The 23,835-nt window shown below is 38.1% G+C and overlaps 2 protein-coding genes across 2 annotated transcripts in view; both read left to right on the top strand.

Annotated features, from left to right (window-relative positions):
• btbd11b (BTB (POZ) domain containing 11b) overlaps positions 1-18,653 on the top strand; it is a 115,166-nt gene extending 96,513 nt beyond the window's left edge. Inside the window, exons 7-18 of the mRNA XM_079825541.1 lie at positions 701-790; positions 4,027-4,128; positions 5,678-5,771; positions 5,882-6,017; positions 6,124-6,344; positions 10,336-10,514; positions 12,440-12,545; positions 14,159-14,261; positions 14,419-14,500; positions 14,677-14,745; positions 17,222-17,335; positions 17,440-18,653. Of these exons, the coding sequence (XP_079681667.1) occupies positions 701-790; positions 4,027-4,128; positions 5,678-5,771; positions 5,882-6,017; positions 6,124-6,344; positions 10,336-10,514; positions 12,440-12,545; positions 14,159-14,261; positions 14,419-14,500; positions 14,677-14,745; positions 17,222-17,335; positions 17,440-17,649 (1,506 nt within the window). The 3' untranslated portion in view covers positions 17,650-18,653. The remainder of the gene's footprint in view (positions 1-700; positions 791-4,026; positions 4,129-5,677; positions 5,772-5,881; positions 6,018-6,123; positions 6,345-10,335; positions 10,515-12,439; positions 12,546-14,158; positions 14,262-14,418; positions 14,501-14,676; positions 14,746-17,221; positions 17,336-17,439) is intronic.
• Positions 8,154-9,903, top strand: LOC307131563 (uncharacterized protein; the record flags this gene model as incomplete). Its single annotated transcript, XM_079825275.1, has 1 exon — positions 8,154-9,903. The coding sequence occupies one exon, from the start codon at positions 8,154-8,156 to the stop codon at positions 9,624-9,626; it is 1,473 nt and encodes a 490-aa protein (XP_079681401.1). The 3' UTR covers positions 9,627-9,903.
• Positions 18,654-23,835: the final 5,182 nt, after the last annotated feature.

Below are 23,835 nucleotides of genomic sequence, written 5' to 3'. Positions count from 1 at the left end.
GGATTACTTTTATAATGGATAACTACAAAACAATTAAACACATTTAGCAAACTGTCTCCTGGGGGTTTGAAAACCTCTGTGGTAAGTGATTGCGTGTTGGCATTGTCTTGCCCTGGTCTTGTAACCTGAAAGTTACAGGTTCAGACCCCTAAAGCGGTTTGTTCATGAGGAACTGTCCCAGTACAAATGCTGGTGCAACTCCAGGTGCAAAAATGTATGTCACTTTAAATGTATAAAAGCAACTAAATGTAGATAAATGTATAAGTCGAAAGGTTGCAGAATTTAAATGCTTGCACACATTGCTATATTTTCCCTTTATGGAAGCCCAGAAAGAAAAAAAAAAAACAGATTTGCACTGCAGGTTTCTCTCAAGATTCACAGTGTTTAACGGTTGACTGTATTAATCAGAGCCAGCTTTTAGGAAACATACCAGTGCTCTTTCCATTACTGATTGCTTTGCTCCATTTTCGACCTCAGGGAGTGGAAATGTTTGCCATTACATTTGTTTCTTTGCTAGTTCACTTGTTATCTGATTTTCCAACTCTTGATTTCAGTAACATTACGGTTTTCCAGTAGAGTAGTTATCAGCACAAGACTCTTTCAGTGCTGGAAGTTTGTCCATATAACATAAACTAGAGCAATGCATTATATGGATAGAGAATGTCTGGTATATACTCATTGTCTTTTGTGTGTTTTCTAGGGCATGACCCCTCTGATGTATGCGTGTGTCCGCGGTGACGAAGCCATGGTTCAGATGCTGCTAGATGCAGGAGCTGACATCAACAGTGAGGTTTGTGACTACATCTCTGCTGTGTTCACACATTATGTACACTCATCTTGCTCGTCATGTAGTTTCATAGTGTTTGTTTTTTCTGTGTTGTGGTACAACAGGAGAAAACTCAGACTGCTTTGCATGCCCATCAGGGATTTGTCTGGGTAGAGTTCTTCTTTTTGTTGGAAGTCACTGTCACTAGGTGTTGTTCTGCCAAACTCGGCCGTAGAATCCAGTACAGACAGATTTCTCACTAATACACACACTCAGTATTTGTCACTATTTCCAGCAACGTCTCAGAGATATTTTCAGCACAAGTCATAGTTAGTCACCTTTAGCAAGGAAATAATATTGTTTTGCAACTCTGTGTTATAAAAATTGACGTTTGCTATGAGCTGTCAGGTGCTGTTTTCTTACACCTTTAGAAAAATCTGACAAGACTTTTGACTTGTTACTGTCGGGAGTAGGGATTAGGGCTGTAACGATTTGACCAAAAATAAAAACCTTGATTAATTGAACATTTTATCTCGATTAACATTAATGAACAATTATTTTATAATTATTTAGCTTTTTTTTTTTTTTTTTTGCTTTCCATTTTTTGCCCTCATAAGGTCTTTGAGCAAGTTCCTGATAAGGTTTTTACTGTAAATATTTAATAATTGATGTGACTGACGGGGCGGAGTCATGTGACTAAAACCGAAATAACCGACATGGGAAAAATACGTTGGTTAGAGGTTCTGAATTTTGGTTTAGATTATTTTTCGATTAATCGTACAGCCCTATAAGGGAGCATATTGATGTTATGAAGTTAACTTTCAATTTTTAAACTTAACATATCAACATAAGTTGACATAATTTGAATGGATCTGTAACAAAGGAGTCACATGATCATGAATCAGTGTCACAGTTTTGCGTAAACCTAGGGTAGGCATAACTACATAACTCTGGTCTCTGAGACAATGGTAGCTATAGGAGCCTTCGTTTAGGAACTTGCTAACAGGCACATTCATAGGAAAGGCGATTTGCTAATAATCACAAAACATTTTTTAAGTGTGAGACTTACTTCTTCTGGAGGAGCACCTGGATCACGAACAGTCGGTAGTGATCCATCCTTGAGCTTCAACCTTTAAGCAAAACCTGCCTTGTATTGCCCCTCGTTCACAAAGCAGAAACGAATTTAGGTGTATTCGCTGGCGAATTCGTTTCAAATACACAACTAATCCACTGCGTTCTAAGTGGCTCTGATGTCGGGAGATTTTTTATCATGGTAGGGTGGTTGTGTCCACACACTGCAAAGACACATTTATATGCAAACACCATATAAAAGTGAATTTTGCAGCCTTTAAAGGTGCACTGTGTAAATTTTAGCGGCATCGAGTGGTGAGGTTGCGAATTGCAACCGCCCACCGCTCACCCCTCCCTTTCAAAGTACATAGAGAAGCTACGGTGACCGACAAAGGACAAAGATGTCGTCATCTGAGACAGCAGAGAGTAGCTAGCGCTCTATATAGCAGTTTGTCCGTTTAGGGCTACTGTAGAAACATGACAGCACAAAATGGTGACTTCACTGTAAAGGGACCCTCGGTGTATGGAGATAGAAATGGCTCATTCTAAGGCAATAAAAACATAACGGTTCATTATGTAAGGTCTTTCAGCCACTGAAAAAAGTTATGTATATTTAATTGCATTTCTGTCAATAGATAATCATACGTATTACACACTGCACCTTTAACCAAAGAGATCTTGATTCAACCACATGAGAATGTGAAAAGAGATTCAAGATATAACAGTGTTAATGAAAAACATTGCCTACCCTAGCTTTAATTGATTAATGATCTAAAATAGTGCAAAATCATAAATATTTCTTCCCCCTTGTACTTTTCCTTCGTTTTACGTCTCCCTTGTTTTTTTTCTCCCTTTTCTTTTGTCCCAGGTTTTCAAGTGGTTTCAGACATTTGGACCCCACTATATAGACACTACATTTAAATGCTCACCAAGGCTGCATTTATTTGATAATAAAAGCAGTAAAAAACATAATATTGTAAAATAGTTTTAAGGCCTGTTCACACCAAGAATGATAACTATAACAATAGCTATATTAGCGTCCACACCAATGCATGATAACATTCTGTTTAGTCAAGTCAAGTCAAGTCAACTTTATTTATATAGCGCTTTTAACAATGTAGATTGTTTCAAAGCAGCTTTACAGTGTTAAACAGGAAAATAATGCAGCATAATTTTATTCAGCTGTATAGCCATTCTGGAGAAAACGCTGATGTCATCAGTTCATTTCAATTATCATACAGTGACAGTGTGGGCTTTAGATCAATAATTAGATCAGTAATTTAGTTTATATGGTTAATTTAGTTTATTAATTAGATTTATTTCGATGTTTAGTTGAAAAATGTAGTGTCCCTAAATTTAGTGTCCCCTATTTAGTGTTTACTATAAGCACACACCACAGTTTTGTCATTCATCAACTGGAAACAAAAAACATTATGGAAGTAATTTCAATGATATCATTCCTCTGCATCATTATAGTAATGGTGTGGACTCTGCTATCCTTTTAAATTTAGAACAATTTTAAAAAATATACCTTTATCATCCTAGGTAAGAGTGGGCCTTTACAATTATTGTTTATTTATTTTATTTTTTTAAAGTTTAATTTATTCCTGTGATAGCAAGGCTGAATTTTAAGCAGCCAATATTGATAATAATATTAATGTTGACAATAATATTTTTCTTATTATCAATGTCTTCAGTATCACATGATCCTTCAGAAATCATTCTAATATGTTGATTTGGTGCTTAAGAAAAAAATTATTATTATTGTCAAATGTCAGTGTTAAAACAGTTGCTGCTTAATTTTTTACCGTGATAATTTTTTTCCCCAGGATTCTTTGATGAATAGAAATTTTAAAAGAACAGCATTCATTTGAAATAGAAATCTTTTGTAACATTATAAATGTGACGTCTTTAATGTCACTTTTGATCAATATAATGCATCCATGCTGAATAAAATTATTAATTTCTTTAAAAAAATTTTTTTTGAATGATGGTGTATATATATGTGTGCATATACTGTATATATGTATATACAGTGCAGAAAGCTCCTATAAAGTAGCAAAAAGGCCAAACTCCTCTCCATATTTTCAGCTGAGCGCAGCATCTCTGTGCTTTTCCCAGGACAGTTTTTTTTAAAGGTTTCCATCTCTCTCATTTGTGCCCTGCTCTGTCCCCTGTACCTCCCGTAGGTGCCAAATACAGTGCAAAAGTACCCCTCAGTCTTCCCAGAGACCCGGCAGGCCACGCCTCTCACCTTCGCCGTACTTCACCAGCACATTCCCGTGGTGCAGGTAGTGACCTCTTTCTCCCACCCGACCTTTCGGCAGATTTTTGAGCCAAACAGCTGAGTCAGAATAAAATTCCAGTAGTGTATGCATCAGTTTTCTCCTGAAAATGTTGTCTGCATGAATTGGAGTGCTTGGTGCTCTCATTAAGTCGTACAACCATTATGATTCATTATGTGTTTGCTTGTTTCACTCTCATCTCTTGGCTGAGCTAATGCCTCTTATTAAAGGGATAGTTCACCCAAAAATGAAAATTCTGTCATCAATTACTCACTCTTATGCCGTTCCAAACCAAGCGGCAACCTCCCCCAGTTTCTTTTGAGCCAATACGGAAGTGACTTAAACTGCAATTCATCGACTGACCGCTAGAGACAGGCTCCAAAAAGGAGCAGAATCTCATTGAGCCCCATGTTAAAATGCCCAATTTTACAGCAGAAAAAAACATGTTTACAGCCTGGTACAAATTGTGGTTTTGGTCTATACTTCTAATTTTGCCCTTCATGACAACTGTGAGGGGGGGAATTTTTTTTTATAACTCATTCGTTTAAATTATATTAAGCCTTAAAGTTCTGCATAATTAAGTGCGTGGCCAGGTGGATTGCCGCTGCTGTCACTGCTAGCCGTTTGTCTGCTGTCTGTTCACGTCACCTCAACTACAATCCCGTCCCGCCGCTCTTTGCCCATTTTCTGTTATCCGGGAGTGACGCGCACAGTTTGTTACAGTTTGTGTTCCAAACCCATAAGACTTTCGTTCATCTTCATCTTCTAATTATATCTAATTTATAATCTATTTACCTATAACACTGATATGGAAGCTTGTTTTCGCCACAAAAAAAAAGGTAATTGCGACTTTTTATCTCACAGTTCTGACTTTGTATCACTTAATTCGGACTTTTTTCTCAGAATTGCGAGATATAAACTCGCAATTGCTTGTTATAAAGTCAGAATTGTGAGATATAAACTCGTAGTTGCGAGAAAAAAGTCAGAATTGCAAGTTTATCTCACAATTCTGACTTTATATCACACAATTGCGAGTTTATATCTCGCAGTTCTGAGAAAAAAAGTCAGGATTGCAAGATGTAAACTCACCATTTTGACATAAAAAGAAGCAATTACCTTTAAAATGTTTTATTCTGTGGCGGAAACAAGCTTCCATACACTGATAATTCAAAACATTCATAAAGAGATCATAAAATAAATCCATATGAATTGTGCGATTTAATCCAAGTCTTCTGAAGAGACACGATCACTTTATATGATGAACAGATTTAATTTAGGTTTTTATACACGTATAAACATTGATCTGCTAACATACACAGAGCACTCAGATATGCTATCAAATATAAGGTAGATTTGGGTGAATAAACTTTCAATAGAGGAACAGAAAGTCTTCAAAATATCTTCATTTGTGTTCTAAAGATGAACGAAAGTCTTATGGGTTTGGAACGACATGAGTAATACATGACAGAATTTTCCTTTTTGAGTGAACTAACCCTTTAATCTTAGCAGAAAGTTTATACACTAGTTAAAACCTCTCTCCTTCCTTTTATCTCAGCTCCTGCTGGATGCTGGAGCTAATGTGGAAGGCTCTCTGCAGGATGGGATGGAGAACTACACTGAGACGCCTTTGCAGTTAGCTGCCGCTGCAGGTAAGAAAGCTCACACTGCAGACCGGACAACAGCGCCTCTTCCTTCTCGAATTACTGAATTATAAGCCAGCGAGGCCACAAGAGAAGACTCAGCAGTTTGTTTGCTGTAGGAAACTTTGAGCTGGTCAGTCTGCTTTTGGAGAGAGGAGCAGACCCCATGATTGGAACCATGTACCGCAACGGCATCTCAACTGCACCACATGGGGACATGAACTCTTACAGCCTGGCTGCTGCGCATGGACACAGGTAACACACACACTTACATCAGTCAAATACACACACACACACACACACACACAGTCTCGTAATTTATTAATAAAACCTGCAAAATCGTCTCATCCTCGTGCTGCAGGAACGTGTTCTGCAAGCTTCTGTCGCAGTCAGAGAAGGGGAAGGCGGATGTTCTGTCTCTACAGGAGATCTTGGCTGAGGGATCAGAGATGGAAGAGAGGAATTCCCTCAAGATAGAAGCAAGCCGCACAGGGAAGGCCAAACTTAAAGCTCTAAGAGAGGCGATGTATCACAGCTCTGAACATGGTTATGTCGATATCACATTGGACATCAGAAGTCTAGGTCAGTGCTCTTATAGTATCTACAGTAATAAAATAATGGTATTACAATGAATTTGCAGAACGAAAGTTAGAATTTACACAGTGCTAATTCTTACTGTATAGTATGTGTAGCTTAAAGGGGACCTATTACGCCAGTTTTTACAAGATGTAATATAAGTCTCAGAATGTGTCTTTAAAGTTTCCGCTCAAAATACCCCACAGATCATGTATTATGCCATGTTGTAAATGCCCATTTTTGAGTGGAAGGAAAAACATGCTTTTGTCTGCTGCTCCCCACCCCGCTTTCCAGAAGAGGGCGGAGTCTTTACATCTCGTGCCTTATGCCGAGTTCACACTGTACGATTTTCAAAGTAGTCAGATCACTGTTCTTTTCACACTGCATGACTATCTGGGATAGCATTCAGTTGCTGCTGTGTTCACACTAACCGATGGATCGGTCGATAGGAGGTTTCACACAGCATGACTTTACAATAGGAACAATCGCCGGCAACTCTGTCTGGTCGGCAAACTAAACACAAAAAAATAAGTATTATTAGTATTTTAAAGCAGCACTAGGTAACTTTTCAACCTTCATAATATATTTTCAAAACTCTTGTGATGATACATCGACTTACAATAGGTTGAATGACACGCCTGCAATAGCCTGACGGGGTCTGTATCGTTTTTTATCGTACTTTTAAACTTCGGGTTTGGGGTAGTAACCCGAGAAAAAAAAGAACTACAAAATTCGACTGCTTCACAGCATATACGTCACTTCCACCACAATAAAGCCAGAGATGAACAGTATTTTTAAAATGTATTGTATGTGTCCTCTTCATGTCAGATTCTTACATTTAATCAATAAATTCAATCACAATAAAAATAATCTGACACTGAATCACTATTACCAATCAAATATCAACAAAATCCATCTTTGTATTTTCACTTAATACAGCTCAGACGCAGCATGAATTGATTTACACTGCAACTATAATTGCATAATTAGTGTTGGGTATAATGCATTACTAACTAATTAATTAATTACTGTTATTTATTTACTTTTCCTTCAAAAAGTAAAGTAAGAGATTAATTTAATTACAGTTACTTCCGATGTAATTCCATTAAATACTGTATAGACTATATAAAAATTGTATGTAAAACAAATGTAATGTAACCTCCCTTTAAAAACTTCAAGTTCAAGAATAATTTAGGCAATTTTATATTATTTATTTTAAAGAATAAAAAAAAAAAACATTTTCATGTCTATCTTTGCATTGTTCAACTGATCAAGGTTGACATGGGATTTAGAAAATAATGAGTATAAGCAATGCAATACTTTTTAGAGAGAGAGTGTGTAATTAGCAGTAATCTAATTACACTATTAAATATGTAATTAATAGCTAGTAATTAATTACTTTTTTTTTTGAGAAACTTACCCAACACTGTGCATAAATTATGTTAGGGGATTCATGTTTTAAATATAACAGTTTTAATGTAGAAATATTTATTGACTGAAAAAATGAAATAATAGGCTACTTTTTTAAATATGACCAGGAAACTGAATTTATTTCTGCTATCTCAGTGTAATATTCAATATTTAATTGGTTGCCATGGTGTGAATATGTTTGTTTGCTGCTTCTGGAGCTGCTCGGATGTTTGAGCTCACTATTGTGACATCATAGTGGAGATTCCGTTCTGGCAGCTGTAAACTGCAGTTCTGAATCTAGTTTGCTGTTGGTGTGTTAGGTGTGAACAGATCGAAAGACTTTCAAGACTTTCTGCAGATTTCAACGACCAAAATTTAATTTACTTGCAGCATTCAGTGTCCATAATGGCGCTGATTAGCAGTGTATTGAGGCAACTGTTTGAGCGTTTTGCTCACTTCTTGCTCAGAAGGGAGACAACTCAGAGAGCACAGCAGTATGCAGCGCAAGAACTAGCGGCAGAGAGAAAACTTCCAGAGGAGTGTAAGGCCTTCGACTACACTGTCAAGGACAGGAAGTACAGGAAGAGATGCCGCAAGGTACCTGAGAAGGACCCGCTTGGAGAAAGAGAGGAGAAAAAAGAGGAGATCAATAAGGGAGGCAGTCATGAAGATGAGGCTGAAATAACACTCAGCATTGAAAAGATAAAGCAGAGAGGACGTGTACACCCGAAAAAAAGAGAGATGCGCAGTCTGGAAAAGTTTATAGAGGGAGAAAGTGAGCTTAGAGAAGCTGGAGAAAAGAAAAGGAAGAAGAGAAAACGGAAGGAGCGAAATATCACAGAGCCAACGCCACTTCTTGTGGAGGTCAAACCTCTGAATACTACCATCAGATCTTCCTTCTTAACCCCAATAGAGGGAGATCTACCAACGCTTCCGAGTGTCTCTGGACACCTCGTTCTACCAGCCGCTCTCTTCAAACCCCTGCCGCCAGTGAGAAAACCTGATCCAGCACCTGAGGATGTGTTATCCCTCCCATGTTCTCCGCTTCAACTGGATCCTCCCAAACTGTTGGTGGTTTCTCCATGTCCCGATGAAGTTGTTTCGTTCCAATGCTCTTCATCCGAGATGCTTCCATTGGCGGATTCTCCACGCCCCACTCCAGCACCTGAAGAACTGTTTTTACTCCAATGCTCTTTATCCGATGTGCGTCATCCCAAAGGACTTCCTCCGAGCCCCACTCCTGCACCTGATGAAGTTGTTGCTCTGCGACGTCCTCCCAGCCGGAAGCCTCAGACGTTCACTTCTTCCCTGTCTGAGCCACCTCCACAACTCATGCTGATCGACATAGAGGATGAGGAGAACGAGTATGTGGAGTACACAGAGAAGACCATCCGGGCCAGTGACTTAATCAAGTCTGAACGCCCCCAAACGCCGGAGGCTGAAATCAAACCGAGGAAGATGTTTGCTTGGTTGGAGGAGGACAGCGAGGTGCAGGATGAAACGTGGGCGAGTGAAGCTGTGAAGGTCCAGGCCTTTGAGGAAGAGGAAAGTGACCCCAGCGAAATGGGAGACTCCAAGGCCATACAAGGCCATTCGGATGATGCCTCTCAGCTGGATGAGCTCTTCTGTGCAGCCTCTGCTGACGGTCCCAAGAACGAGACCCAGCACGATGTGAACGTCAAGACAAAGTGCAAAAGAAAAGTGCCACTTGTTCTGTTCACCTGGGCAGAGGAGAAAGCCAAAAAAAAGCAGGAGAAGAAAACAATCAAGGAGAAGGAGCGGAGAGAAAAAGAGTTGCTGCTTGAACGCTACAAGAACGATCCGAAACTAAAGCACTTGAGGATCAACAAGCACAACCGCAACTACAACTCCTCCTAATGCAGATCTTCGTCCCTCTTCACCTTTAACCTTTGTAAATAAAAAAGTCTGCATACTAAAAGCTGAAAGATTCATGTCTCTTCCTGACTATTAAAATATAAAACATGTGTATATGAAGTGAATCAGTTTAAACTTAGAACTCATTTGAATAACTATTTATCTAGAGCTGCAGCATAAAGTGAATCATTCAATTCAAGTTCACAGATCAATATTTTCTCTGATGGATCCTTCCAATTCATCACCTCCATGCTCATCTTTTCATGTTTCTTGTCTATTGTTGTTTAAAAAAAAAAAAAATTATATACACATTATATATTATATTTTTTTAAAGAAATTAATACTTTTATTTTGATAGAGTACATTACATTGATCAAAAGTGATAATCCTAAAAAAGATTTCAGATTATTTTCTATTTCAAATAAATACTTTTCCTTTCTCATCAAAGAATCCCGAAAAAATATTAAGCAGCACAACTGTTTTCAACATTGATAATAATAAGAAATGCTTCTTGAGCACAGAATATGTTGGAAATGTAGCTTTGCCTTCACAGGAATAAATAATATTTTGATATATATTAAAATAGAAAATAGTTTTTTTTAATTGTAATTACTGTATTTTTTGTAAATGCAGCCTTGATGAACATAAGAGCATAACATTCCTACTTGTTGAAAAGTAAAAAGGTGATTGTCATGTATTTTGTGTGTATCAGGTGTGCCCTGGACGCTGCACACGTGGCTAGAGTCCCTGCGAACTTGTTTCCTGCAGCACCGGCGGCCGCTGATCCAGGGTCTGCTGAAAGAGTTCAGCTCTATTGAAGAGGAGGAGTACACAGAGGAACTCATAACACACGGCCTCCCACTCATGTTCCAGATCTTGCGCGCCAGCAAGGTGAACTAACACACAAGCAAAACTCCAGCAGTTTCTACATTTGACCTCTCATTTCTTCACCTTGCAACAGGGTTATTAGTTTTAAAATGTCACTCGGTTTCATTTCAGTTTACACCTAGTGGTACATAAATAGTTTTTCATTAAAGAAAAACAAATCATTTTTCAAAATGAAATTCCGTTTGAGCCCAATTATAACAACTAAACAAGATTTCTTCCATGTTGCACAGACTGCAGTGCCAATATTTGATTGAGTTGCCACATACTTTGCTGCACACCAATTTGCTATTGTGGTGTTTCTGATTTTACACACCCCTAACCTTTGTTTTCAAAAAGTAGACTTTTCATTAGACAGATCATACAAGCCCTTGCTATATAATTGGGAATGAAAGATTAATCATTTAAGACAATCCAGCATTAAATAAAAAAAATAAAATAAAATAATAATAATAATATATATATATATATATATATATATATATATATATATATATATATATATATATATATATATATATATATATATATATATATATATATATATGTATATATATATATATATATTTCTTTAAGTTGTAGTTAATATTGCATTGAACATTTATAGTTTTATTTTTATTCTTCACTTCCAGTTTCCATCTTCATAATTTAGTTCAGGGTTGTTATGGTTAACTAAAACTACTGAAAAAATGTCTATAAAATATAAATATTAGATAAATAAATATTAAAAAGTATTTATTTTAATTTATTAAATACTTTTTTATATTTAAAATGTAAATAAATATAAGAAAAACTAATACAAATGACAAAATCACATAATAAAATTACTAAAACTTCTACTAAAATGAAAATGAAAAATAAAATCCAATTCAAAATATTAATATACCAACTATAATAGTATATTAATAATGCCAAAATAACACTGATGTAAACAATAATACCTTATTTGGCAGACACATTAATTCAGTGCGGGTTGCACTGCATTCTAGTTTCTAGCACCCTTTTATCAATATGTGAATTCCTTGGGAATCGAACCTCTGATCTTCGTGTTGCTAGTAGCTTGCCTGAGATTCATGATTACTTCCCTCAGAATCTTTAGAGTCCAGAACCCTGGGGAACACATTGGTTCTTCAGAACAGGAAGTGAAGGCAGAAACTCACATAATTTGAATTGGGCATTCTGTTGACGTCCTCCCACAGTGTTATGTAATAGTGAGCTTTTCTTTGAAACCTAGGGTGCTAAAAAGAATCCTTTGACACTGACCAATACATCTGCTTCACACATCCATATCTACTCCCTCTGCAGCATATCTAGAGAGTACAGGAAGTAAAGAATGTGGACTTCCTTACATTGGGCTACAGTAGGTGTATGTGCGAGTGTGTTTGTCAAGGTTGATCTATGGTGGAGTCAAGAAACCTTCCTCTAAATCCCGGCAGGGATGACTGACAGTTTCCGCTCCCTGCTCAACCTTCACAAATAATGTGTGTCTGCTTGTTAGTACAAAGAGTGAGAGACCAAGAGAAAGAACGGCGGAGAGAGCGAGGAAATAGTGGTGCTGTGCTGACAGCAGGTGATTTGTAGAGACAGATGCAGGCCGGGTGAGAGAAATGTCAAGTTGATGAGGAACCTCTAACAATCTTTCAGAGAAGCTGAGCGTTCAAACTGCAGAGGGAGCGATCTGACAGGGATTTAAGCATCTTCCTGCACTTAACGCACTTGTCTCACCTCTGTAACAAAGTACAGATCCCAAAAAAACACCATGCATCGATACTTCTCAAGAATAAATGCTGTGATTTTGCTATGGAAGCTCACACATACACATAACCCTCACACGTGCATTGCTAACACCCTCAAGGCAAGTCAAAATGTGTTGTTTGTAATGGGATTTGATGAAAGGGGTCTTACCAGTTACTCTTTCCCATGGTTTGCAGAATGAAGTGATTAGTCAGCAGCTGGCTGTTTTATTTACTCAGTGCTACGGGCCGTATCCGATCCCCAAACTCACCGAGATCAAGAGGAAACAGACGTCAAGACTGGGTATGTAGCACCAGATATCAGGTTGTGCCGTGCTCTCTGTAAAATACGATCAGTCATGACCAGAACAAATTTAACTTTTTGAATTAAACTGAGCACTCTCTTTGTTAATGAAATGTCAAGTGAAAATGTCATTTGTGGGCGGTTCTGCCATTAAAATGTTTTTTTTTTTAAATGCAAGTTGAAGGGATTGTTCACACAAAAATGAGAATTCTGTCCTCATTTACTCACCCTCATGTTGTTCCAAGCCATGTGACTATATTTCTTCTGTAGAACACAAAAGGAGAAATTCTGAAGGATTTACTGCAATTATATGTGTTTTTTTATTATTAATTTACATCTTCATAATAATTTTCGGAGTTATTTTAATAAATATCCTGACGCTTTATAATGGCAGTGACGGGGTCCACAAGTTTGAAGCTCAAAAAAGCACATCCATCCATAATAAATGCACTCCATGCGGCTCCAGGGGGTTAATAAAGGCCTTCTGAAGTGAATCAATTGGGTTTTGTAAGAAAAATATCCATATTTGAAACTTTATAAAATAAAATATCTAGCTTTCAGCAGACCGCCTTCCGTATTCAACTTATGCAGAAAGTGTACACCTCTCGCAGTTAAAAACACTTACACTACATTCTAGTGATACGTCGCTTTTTTCATTAGTTCAATACGAAAGGCGGTCTGCCGGAAGCTAGATATTTTACTTTGTGTTAAATATGGATATTTTTCTTATAAATACCTATCAATTCACTTCAGAAGGCCTTTATCAACCCCCTGTAGCCATGTGAAGTACATTTTTTATGGATGGATGTGCTTTTTTGAGCTTCAAACTCAATGGACCCTGTCACTGCCATTATAAAGCTTGGAAGCATCAGGATAATTGAATAATATATTCCGTTATATAATATAATCAGGATAATCCGAACTGAAACAAAATATAAATATTAGATGACAAAATAAGTTGCCTTGGCAAGCTGATATAAAATGTGTTAGTTGAAGTACTACATTTATTAAAATTAAAAACTTAAATTTTAAGCTAGTTAGGAATATTAAAACCACAACTAAAAACTAAAAATGGCAAAAGCACAAGCTGCATTCAAAAAAGGGGTGGGGCTTTCAAGCTAAGTCACATGAAAGCTTACGGTGACGAACGGAACAAAATTGGCAGTTGTTCAGTCAGACCCTCAAACACATAATTGAGATCACTTTTGTGAACTGGATCAAAAGAATAATGCATTCACAGGACAAACTTTACTCTCACATTCCAAGGAGATAATAGGGCTGATGTAAAGATTTTCAGTAAATAGAGGCTTTCTCACACAAAGCTGTCGCCTGGCCTCAGCGGACTTGCATAGTGCACAATACACTTGAAAGCTCCATTCCCCTTTCCCCATTCTAGATGGAAAACCAGCCAGTACATTCTTGAAAGCATTCCACAGCAGAAAGAAAGTCATACCCGTTTGGAACATTGTGAGAATTGAGAAATTAATGATGATGATTTTCATTTTTGGATGTACTCTTCGAGCTCTATTGACAGCAACTGTGGCATGCTGCTGATTTCCACAGATGACAGTTGAGACTAATAAAAATGCATCTGTGATATGTTTGTGTGTCAGATCCTCATTTTCTAAACAACAAGGAGATGTCAGATGTGACCTTCCTGGTGGAGGGAAAGCCATTCTACGCTCACAAAGTTTTGCTCTTCACCGCCTCCAGCAGGTCAGTTGATGTACTGCATCCAACTAAAAGATTGTGTTTTATTGTTTCAATTACAACTACACCTTATTAATAACAAAGATATGAGGCATAAGAACTTATTTTCCCTCTGTATAGAGTATGTTAATCATTTTTTTAACTTCTCCTTCTTTTACCCAAGGTTTAAATCACTTCTAGCAAACAGACCAGCTGCTGAGAACACCTGTATCGAAATCAGCCATGTCAAATACAATGTATTTCAGGTACAATCTGACTTCTGCACTAATGCTCTGAAAAGAGGCACGCATGTCTTGTTATTATTATGTAACTTGATTTGAGAGTGAAAGGAGAGCTCAGCATTTTTATATTGTGGTCTATTTGTCTGAATGCTTTCCCTTGCATCTGAAGCATTCCCTTATACTGATGCTTTCCCTTATAGCTGGTGATGCAGTATCTGTACTTTGGGGGAACGGATTCACTTCACATCAGAAACACTGAGGTTATGGATGTAAGTAATAACTCAAATTCAGTCCTTATGTTATATAATCTAGAATGTTTATATTTAAAGGGATAGTTCACCCCAAAATGAAAAATCTGTCATCATTTACTCACCCTCAAGTTAGTCCAAACCTCTATGAGTTTATTTCTTCTGTTGAACACAAAAGAAGATATTTTGAAGAATGTTGGTAAGACAGTTGACGGTAGCCATTGACTTACACAGTATTTTTCCCCCACTATGAACAACTTGAGGGTGAGTAAATTATGACAGATTTTTAATTTTTGGGTGAACTATCCCTTTAAAGGAATTTTACAGTGTATACTATACTGTACAGTTTTTGATATAGTAAAGGGATACTTCAGCGATTAGCATTAAGCTTTGTATCAGTAGAAACCCGGTAGTATATTCAAATGATCGTGCTTCCCCACTCATATTAGGGTGACCACCATCAAACAAACCAAATGTGGGATGATTACTAAGTTTGTGTGAGACATGTAACCAACACTAAAACATTACCTGAAACTGTTGTATAATCTTTATTTTACATGTCATTTAAATTCAACTTCACTGAGCCCAAAGGCAGCAGAGGCATCATGCAGATAACTATTTTTGAAACAGTTCTGACCAAGTCCTACTAAAATCCAACAAAATAAATGATGAACAAATAAAACAACATGAAATTAGTTAATTGACAGTCTTATATATTAATTTATATACAGAATTATCCATTCGTTTTCTGACAGGGAACACATGGAACGAATCACCGCTCCACATTTTGATTGACAGCCGTCACAACCTACTAGTGACCGTGTTTACTCCTTTCTTTTCAACCATTGGATAGGATTTAAAAAACGGCTGTTGTATTTGTGCAAGGCGGGATGTCACTTCAAGCGCTGTTAAATATAGGTGAAAAACGATGCCGCAAAAAGAAGAAATAAAATGTTTTCTTAAAAAGGCAAAAGAACGCATGCATGTTTTCTCAATATGATCATTAAAAACCAACAGACTGATGAACATGCGGGACATTTTCTCAATATGCGACATGTGGAACAAGGGGTGAAAATGCTGTGCGATACAACGCATAGTGGGATGGGTGGTCACCCTACCTCATATCCCCCTGAGACGAAAGATGTATGTATTTTATGTCTGGAACAAAAGCCTCCGATGATGCAAATATCGTCATTTTGCGTCATCGGAGGCTTTTTTGGCCAGAGGCTGTAGAGCAGGGGTGTCCAAACTCGGTCCTGGAGGGCCACTGTCCTGCAGAGTTTAGCTCCAACTTGCCTCAACAAACTTGTCTGGAAGTTTCTTGTATGCCTAATAAGACCTTGATTAGCTGGTTCAGGTGTGTTTAATTTTGGTTGGAGCTAAACTCTGCAGGACAGTGGCCCTCCAGGAGCAGGATTGGACACCCCTGCTGTAGAGACTACAGCCAGTAGAAGGAGCTAGTTCCGCATGTTTTCAACCCGCCCACAGGGGGTGGGATCTCACACACAGAATGTAAATGAGCACGGCCGCTCAGGTATTGATAACGGAGTGGTCGGAGCAACGCAAGTGTTTTGAATGGATGAATGACAATGCGGCAGTGCTCATTTTAGTTTCGGTTTTTAAATTAGTACCAATTCTTGAATTGTGGGTTCATTAGCCTATTATTCTTAATGAAAAACACAACAACAAAACAGTACAATGACAAACTCACTTAAATAGGTACTTTTACATTTCGCTTTGAAACCAAATCTTGTGGTCTGTCAGCTCCTCACTCTCTGATGAATGAAATCTGACTCCTGCTGCGTTTGTGCTGCGACTCTTGTTTGGCTCGTGCTGTATTGAGCAGACACGTTCAGTTTGTAATTGTAGTGTTTGTTCTCTAACTGAACTAAATGATTTTATTACTATAAAAATCAAAACAACGGTGGGGGTGGTGCCGCGGTGGGCAAGTGATATATCCGGTGGGAGTGGCCTCGTTGGGCATGCGAAGCAAGTGCATTCTGGGAGTTGTTCTCTTTCATCCATATGAGACAAAAAAAAAATATGGCTTTTCTCAGTCTAGACGGCACCAACTTCTAAAATAACTTCATATTTCTACTACATAAATGACCCAATTTAAATGCACATTCATCTTTCCAGCGATGAAGTACCCCTTTAAAATGTCCTTTTATTCCTGTTATGGCAATGTAAAATATCAGCAGCTATATACTGCAGTTACTCGAGAATCATTATTATCAATGTTGAAAACAGTTTTATGTCCTGTTTTATATATTTTAGTGGAAACCATGATTTTTAATGAATTTTCAAAAGAACCGGATTTATTTGAAATAAAAATATAACATTATAACATTATAAATGTCTTTACTCTCACGTTTAATCAATTTAATGCATCCTTGCTGACCCCAAACATTTGAATAGTAGTGTAAATAAAATTAGCCTTATATTGGGGTTTAAATTAGTATATTTTCAACTTCTCTCCTTCTCCCCTCTCTTCCAGCTCCTCTCTGCATCTAAGTTCTTCCAGCTGGAGGCATTACAGAGACACTGTGAGATCATCTGCGCCAAGAACATCAACACCGAAACTTGTGTGGAGATCTACAACCATGCTAAAGTAAGCAGTCTATTTATGTTGTCCTCAGATTTAATTTTCCATGTGGTATGTATATGAAATATTCTCTACATTCTCATATTTTCTTTCCTCTGTTTCTCTCCTAGTTCCTGGACGCACCTGAGCTGTCGGCCTACATCGAGGGCTACTTTCTGAAGAACATGGCGGTTCTCATAGAGCTCGAGCCATTTAAACAGTTGCTCTATAACACTCCGGTGGAGAACTGCTGCCCCGACGTGTTACACGACCTGGAGAAGACGCTAGCCACGCGCATTCGCTCCATTCATCTGTCATCCTCGAAGGGATCCATCGTCTAAAACGCACAGACCTCATCGAAGCATGCTGAGATCCCAACACGTGCACTTCCTCCAGGACTCAGTGCGGTCTAAATGTGTTCATTCAGTGGCAGTAGCAATGCACTTGTAGTTCTCCATCTAAGACTGTGGTGATCTCTTCTCAACAGACTAGATCTGTGTTTTAGGTTACAGCCATAAAGGAAACAATGCCATTTTACACGTTGTCTCGAAATTGAATAACACCTGTGACAGATTATGATTTTGTTAAATGCAGTACCTCTACTAACCTTGTAATATTGAAGCAGACTGAAGAAATACAGCAGCAAATGTGATGATCCAAAAAAGTGGCATTGTTAGGATCGCTACAGCAAGCGGGTTCCACTTTCTGGTACAAGACATCATGGCTAAGGGGTACAAAGAGTTAGTCCTCTGGAACAGAAAACAACTCAATCATTGTCAGCACTGATTATAGATGTTACTAAATATGCTTCCTAGATTTGTATTTTCGAGCATTGAAATTATGCCTCACAGTTGTACAGATATTGCTCTTATCACCATGTGTGTAAAATGTGGGCAGAAAATGGGGCTGCCAATGTAAATATCCGATCGAAATCTCTCACTTGGAGTTGTTGATCTCCAGCTGTAAGTAGATGTATATAAAAGGTCATCATCTTAAGACTTCCATCGAGAACTCACAATAATGTACAAGAGAAGTGTTCTTGAAGTCTTGTTAACTGTTGTAAATGTAGATGAGCATGTAAGTATTTTCATGCTTGGGTTTTGTTGCTGTCGTCATGTCTTGCATTGACTTTACACTCTTGTGTGTGTGTGTGTGCGGGGGTCTGTTTTGTCTGGGAAAATGAATTATTATCAGCATGGAGTTGCAGAATTGTAGCTGTGAATCCCCTGACTGAAACGACTGATTCAGAATGTGCCTGCAATACGTTCTGATGTGCTGTGTCTCTAATGACATTTGTGTAAAGCCACTCTGTGACTAAATCAGTGTTCTTTATAAAGATTACTACAAAATACTCATGTTTCTTGTCATATTTTATAGTCTGGGATTTGTTTAATAGAATGGAGGTCCATCATTTTTGTTTGCTTGTGTTGCAGAACCCAGATTTGACTGTATATTAGACATCAAGCGGTGACCCAAAACCAGGACTATATTGCAGAAAATAGGCTAAATAGAAATATTAATCATTTTGGTTTCTAAATGATTTTTGTATTTCAGTGGTTTTATGCTCTCTGCAACAAAATAAAAAATGTCTCTTATTCAATATACATAAAATGTAAAACACCTATTTTTTGTTTTTCATTAGGCTAATAAACATATGGTAATTTAATTGATTAAATTAATTAAGATATAAAATATAAAAAGGATAAAGAATGTTCTCTTATATCTTAGACCCATAGCCCCGCCCTGTTTCAGCGTTGCCCTAGTGTTCTGTCTCCCGGTTTGTATTTCCACGGCATGAAGGTAAGAAGAGTTTACTGATTTAAAATCATCCCGGTTTACAGACTTTGACATCCGCTTCAAACATTACAATGCTCATGATAACTTTAGTTAACTTTACAATAAGTAAATCCACTTCACCAACTAACTACTCTTCCACAGCGATCAAGTTCAACTGGGAATTTCGTGTTTACGAGGTGGGAAGTCGTGTTTACAACGGCAGGTACGTTCAAGCAGCGCTCAAGAGTAAAATGGCGGTGTACTTTATCTTAATTAATTACACACAAAAATACAGCAAGGTTCTTAAACTCTACTTCTAGAAAATGAAGAACAAAGAATGGGCCACTGTAAACGTTATCGTATATATTGTTCTACTATATATATTTTGTGCAGGAAATTAGCTTAACTTACTTCGCTGTAATAGAAAATCTTAACAATATCACTGCTAATGATGTTTAATGCTGCCTTCACGTGTTATCGGAAATTTATCCTACTTCCCAAGTTCTGAAGTCGTGATGAGCTCATCGCATTCAAATTTTGACTTGAGAGGGCGTGTCCAATTTTTTAACTAGGAACTTGTATTTACGATAATTCCGATAGCACGTGCAGGCAGCATAAGATCGTATTTACGAGTTGAACGCACATAAAGTCGTAAATTCGAGTGGGAAGCTCGGGATTTTCTTTAAAGCAGCACTAGGTAACTTTTCAACCTTCATAATATATTTTCAAGACTCTTGTGATGATACATCACCTTACAATAGGTTGAATGGCACGTCTGCCATAGCCTGACGGGGTCTGTATCTTTTTTAATCGTACTTTTAAACTTCGGGTTTGGGGTAGTAACCCAAGAACAAAAAGAACTACAAAATTCGACTGCTTTACGGCATACGTCACTTCCACCACCACCCCCACTTCCTTAAATTCGGACGTGCGAGCCCAACTATCGTTTGTTTGCCGGATGTTATAGTCATGGCCGAAGCAGCACAGAAAAATAAGAAAGCAAAGGTTTTGTCGGAGGAAAGCAAAAAGAGGAAACGGGAAAGTGATCGGATTAAAGGCTGGACGAGGATCAACATTGGGCCAGCGTTTGCTCGTTGGAGTGAGCTGAAGGAGGAGGGGCTACATTCTTGCAAGTAAATACATAAGACTTGCAAAATCATATTTTAGGATACCTAGCATGTATGTGATATTTGTTTATTTGTCTTGCCTCAAGCTATAATGCAAATCGATTTTTCAAATTTGCAGATTCATCTATGGTAGCTTGATATTATAATATTGACGATATATGGTTATTACCTACCACTCAAACATTGAATTGAAGTATCATATAGATTCCGTAAAACAGTAACCAATAGACTAGGCTACTATAATGACGCTTGTAAACGTGAGCATCGCGATCATTTGGCGTTTGAAAAAAATAAAACCCATGAAATTATATTCATATGACATGCTGAAACATATGCCACTGTACCTGGGATGAAGACATTTCACACGCGACGCAAGCAGAACACCTGCATGTGAACTCCTCCTGCAGTGTTCAGGGCTATCATGGATGTAGGATGACAGAGTTTATGACAGTAGTAGAGGACAATACTGTTTCCCAACTGTAGGGGGACCCCGAGAGCAAAACCTACCTAGTGCTGCTTTAAAGGGGTGGTAAACAACGATTTCACTATTCTAACTTTAGCTAGCGTGTAATGTTGCTGCTTGAGCATAAACAACATCTGCAAAGTTACAACGTTCAAAGTTTAAAGCAAAGGGAGATATTTGCTTTTAAAGAAATCAGTTTCTAAGAACTACAGCAAACGGCCAGTAGGCGACTACACACATTCCTCCAGGGTTGGTGACATCAACAGGCTCAATATTTACATAAACCCCTCCTCCGAGAATATTAAATAAGGGGGGGGGTGAGGCCATTTTGTATCGCGGCGCTGTTGTGGTTAGTAGGCTGGAGTGTTGTTGCCGCGATGCAGAGGAAACGCTGTTATTTTCATCCGGATTGCAGGTCTGGGGTACTTGCTCTGTTCAGCCTTCCTTGGGACGGGGGTGCGTTGCAGAGCGTTTAACATACAGCATGTTATATGCACGTGTGTTTGAGTCAGCGGGGAATCAGGCGCGCGCAGGGCTCCCTGCAGCACATCTAACAGAGGAAAACATCCACCGTCTTCGCGATTTCAATGCCAGATTTGCACAACGTCAGCTGCGTGAAAAAAACACTGCCGGTGCGTGGATGCACGACGCGCGCGCTGCACATTTCACGGAGGACAACACAAACTTCCACAAACTTCGCGAGTTCAATACAGGATATGCACAACGGCTTGTCCTGAAAGCTGGATTTACAAACAGAAGCTGTTTACGGGCCACAACCTGTAAGTCTGATTTATTTTTCATCGATGTATTTTCCTGTAATAGGTTAATTGTACGTTGTAGCAAGGAAGTAAACAGATGACAACACTGTTCTGCAAACCAGTCTGTTAAATGCTCATTCATACTTAACGTTATCCGACGAACACCTAACGTTACAAACATTAACGTTAAAATCTCAACAGCGAACCTGGCATTAGTGTAAATGATTCTTTGATTAGAGCTTTTATGTATTGTTTATCTACAGGCTTGCTAAACATGGTTCTGTGTGTGATTTGGCTAACTTACTAGTTAAAGCCAGTGCTTAGTGTTCGTTTTGGGTTAGTTCTTGCGACAGATATTTGGCTATAATCGTTCTAAAAATACAAAAGTTAAAGTGCCATTCAGTAGCGATCATTATAGATCCGCAGTCTTTACTCTCGAGGACTGAGCAGGTTCTGCTTGATCATCTTCACTCAAATGTTCTGGGTCTGATTCGAGCTCATATGGTTTTATTGACGTCGTTGTTTCTAATACTGAACAGCCTCCGGTAAGGGGCGTGACGTTTTCCGACGTTTTGTTGTCGGAGTGAACAGGAATCATGGTGGACACCAGGTTATCCTTGCCTATTTATTGGGAAAATCTTATTAAAACCATCATCATTTGTAGTCTCCCATGCACCGACAACCTAAACATTCCAGATAGTCCGCTTTCTGCTGATTCTGTAATTTCAGTCAAATGCAGGCTATTTTCGCTGCGTACCAAACATACAATAAGCTTCATATGATTACTCTTACATGTAAATATATACTACATTAATGTCAAGACAAGACAACCAAGTTGTTTTGGAAAAAAAATAAAAATAAAACCACACCTGCCACAGCAGTTCTCCCCGCCACCATGTTTAAAGCTTATGACACGCCCATCTCGGGAATTGGGGTATCAAAATTATTTCCGAACTTCCCAGTGGTAAACACGACATCAGAGGGCGTTCATGTACAATTTTTACCTAGGAAACTCGTATTTACGATAATTCCGATAGCACGTGAAGGCAGCATAAGCCCCGATCTTTACGAGTGTCACTGAGAATGGCAGAAATTGAGACAGAGCTAATTCCCTTCACAAAATATGAATGACATTGTAAAAGAACAATATAATATGTAACAGTAAAGTTTACATTGACTTCATAAATTAATTTAAAACATTAAAAAGTAAAACACACCTGATTCGCACATTCTTCATTTTCTAGAAGTTGCGAACAAAAACCTTGCTGTATTTTTTGTGTGGGTTAAGAGAAGGTGGCTTAATGAATATCCTGATTTTCCCACTCGTATTTATGACATTGTGGTGGCCTTCATGTGCGTTCCCTCTCGTAAATACGATCTTTACGACATGACTTGACCAGAAACTGCACCAGAGCTACCGCAAAAACGGAAGTTCAAAACACAAAATTCTAAAGATGGCCGCGTGCTTGTTTTTCTGGCGCATATTATAAGGCAATTTATGTTGTTATTACATTAAATTAATAAAGAAATCCCAACTTAATTTATTAAATAATGATAAAAATGTCACAAAGATAAAGAAATTTCTCCTGTACACTACCTTTTGAAATGTAATAAGGCTGTTTATTTTGTTATTTCACTATATGGCTGGTTTTATTTCTTGCGTTTAGCATTTCCCCCTTATGTCCACGATCAGAAGAACAGACCTGGCTTTGACCCATAACCACCTCACCAGCTGAGAACCACTGAGCTTAATAATTCTAATGCTGCTTGCTGAATTTTAATGCTGCTGGCTTATTCGACAGCACTGCGATTTCTCTTGATTTATGCTAAATGTTTTTTGTAACTTTGGAGCGCAACTCAGCCCTCAAGTTGTTTGTACTGTGTTAAAGAAGACTTAATCTCAGCAAACCAGACGATGTTTACGGGCACAACAGATGCGATTGAGGGAGAAGGGCAGGGGAGGAGGGAAACATGAAGGGATGCTATGATGAGTCGGAAAAGTGAAAAGAAAGTGGGATTTAAGGACAATGGAAGCATTGTCCTTTTATGTGGAAAGTGGTTACCAAATGGTAAGGGGTCTGGGCTGATGAGACACAGTTTGCAGGCTAATATAGAAAGGGGTAACCTGTTCGCCCTCCGTGATGTGATGCCCTCCATTATACCTTTTAGTTTGTTTTACCCAAGATTGTTAATGGTTTACAAGAGCATATTTAGCTTTATTAGAATATTTTTTCATATTTTACATAACGCAGCGTTCTCCTTTTATGTCAATGGCCTTGAATAGAATATTAGGATATATGATAACCAGCACAAAAATTACCCAGTTGCTCCACAAAAGCACGAAACTTTGAACAATAAATGCAATGTTTCCATTAAAGTTAAAAAAAATTCACGCGGTACAAG

The sequence above is a fragment of the Gobio gobio genome (genome assembly GCF_949357685.1).
Source record: "Gobio gobio genome assembly, chromosome: 9".
NCBI classification, from domain to species: domain Eukaryota; kingdom Metazoa; phylum Chordata; class Actinopteri; order Cypriniformes; family Gobionidae; genus Gobio; species Gobio gobio.
This window is presented reverse-complemented; position numbering and strand designations above follow the sequence as displayed.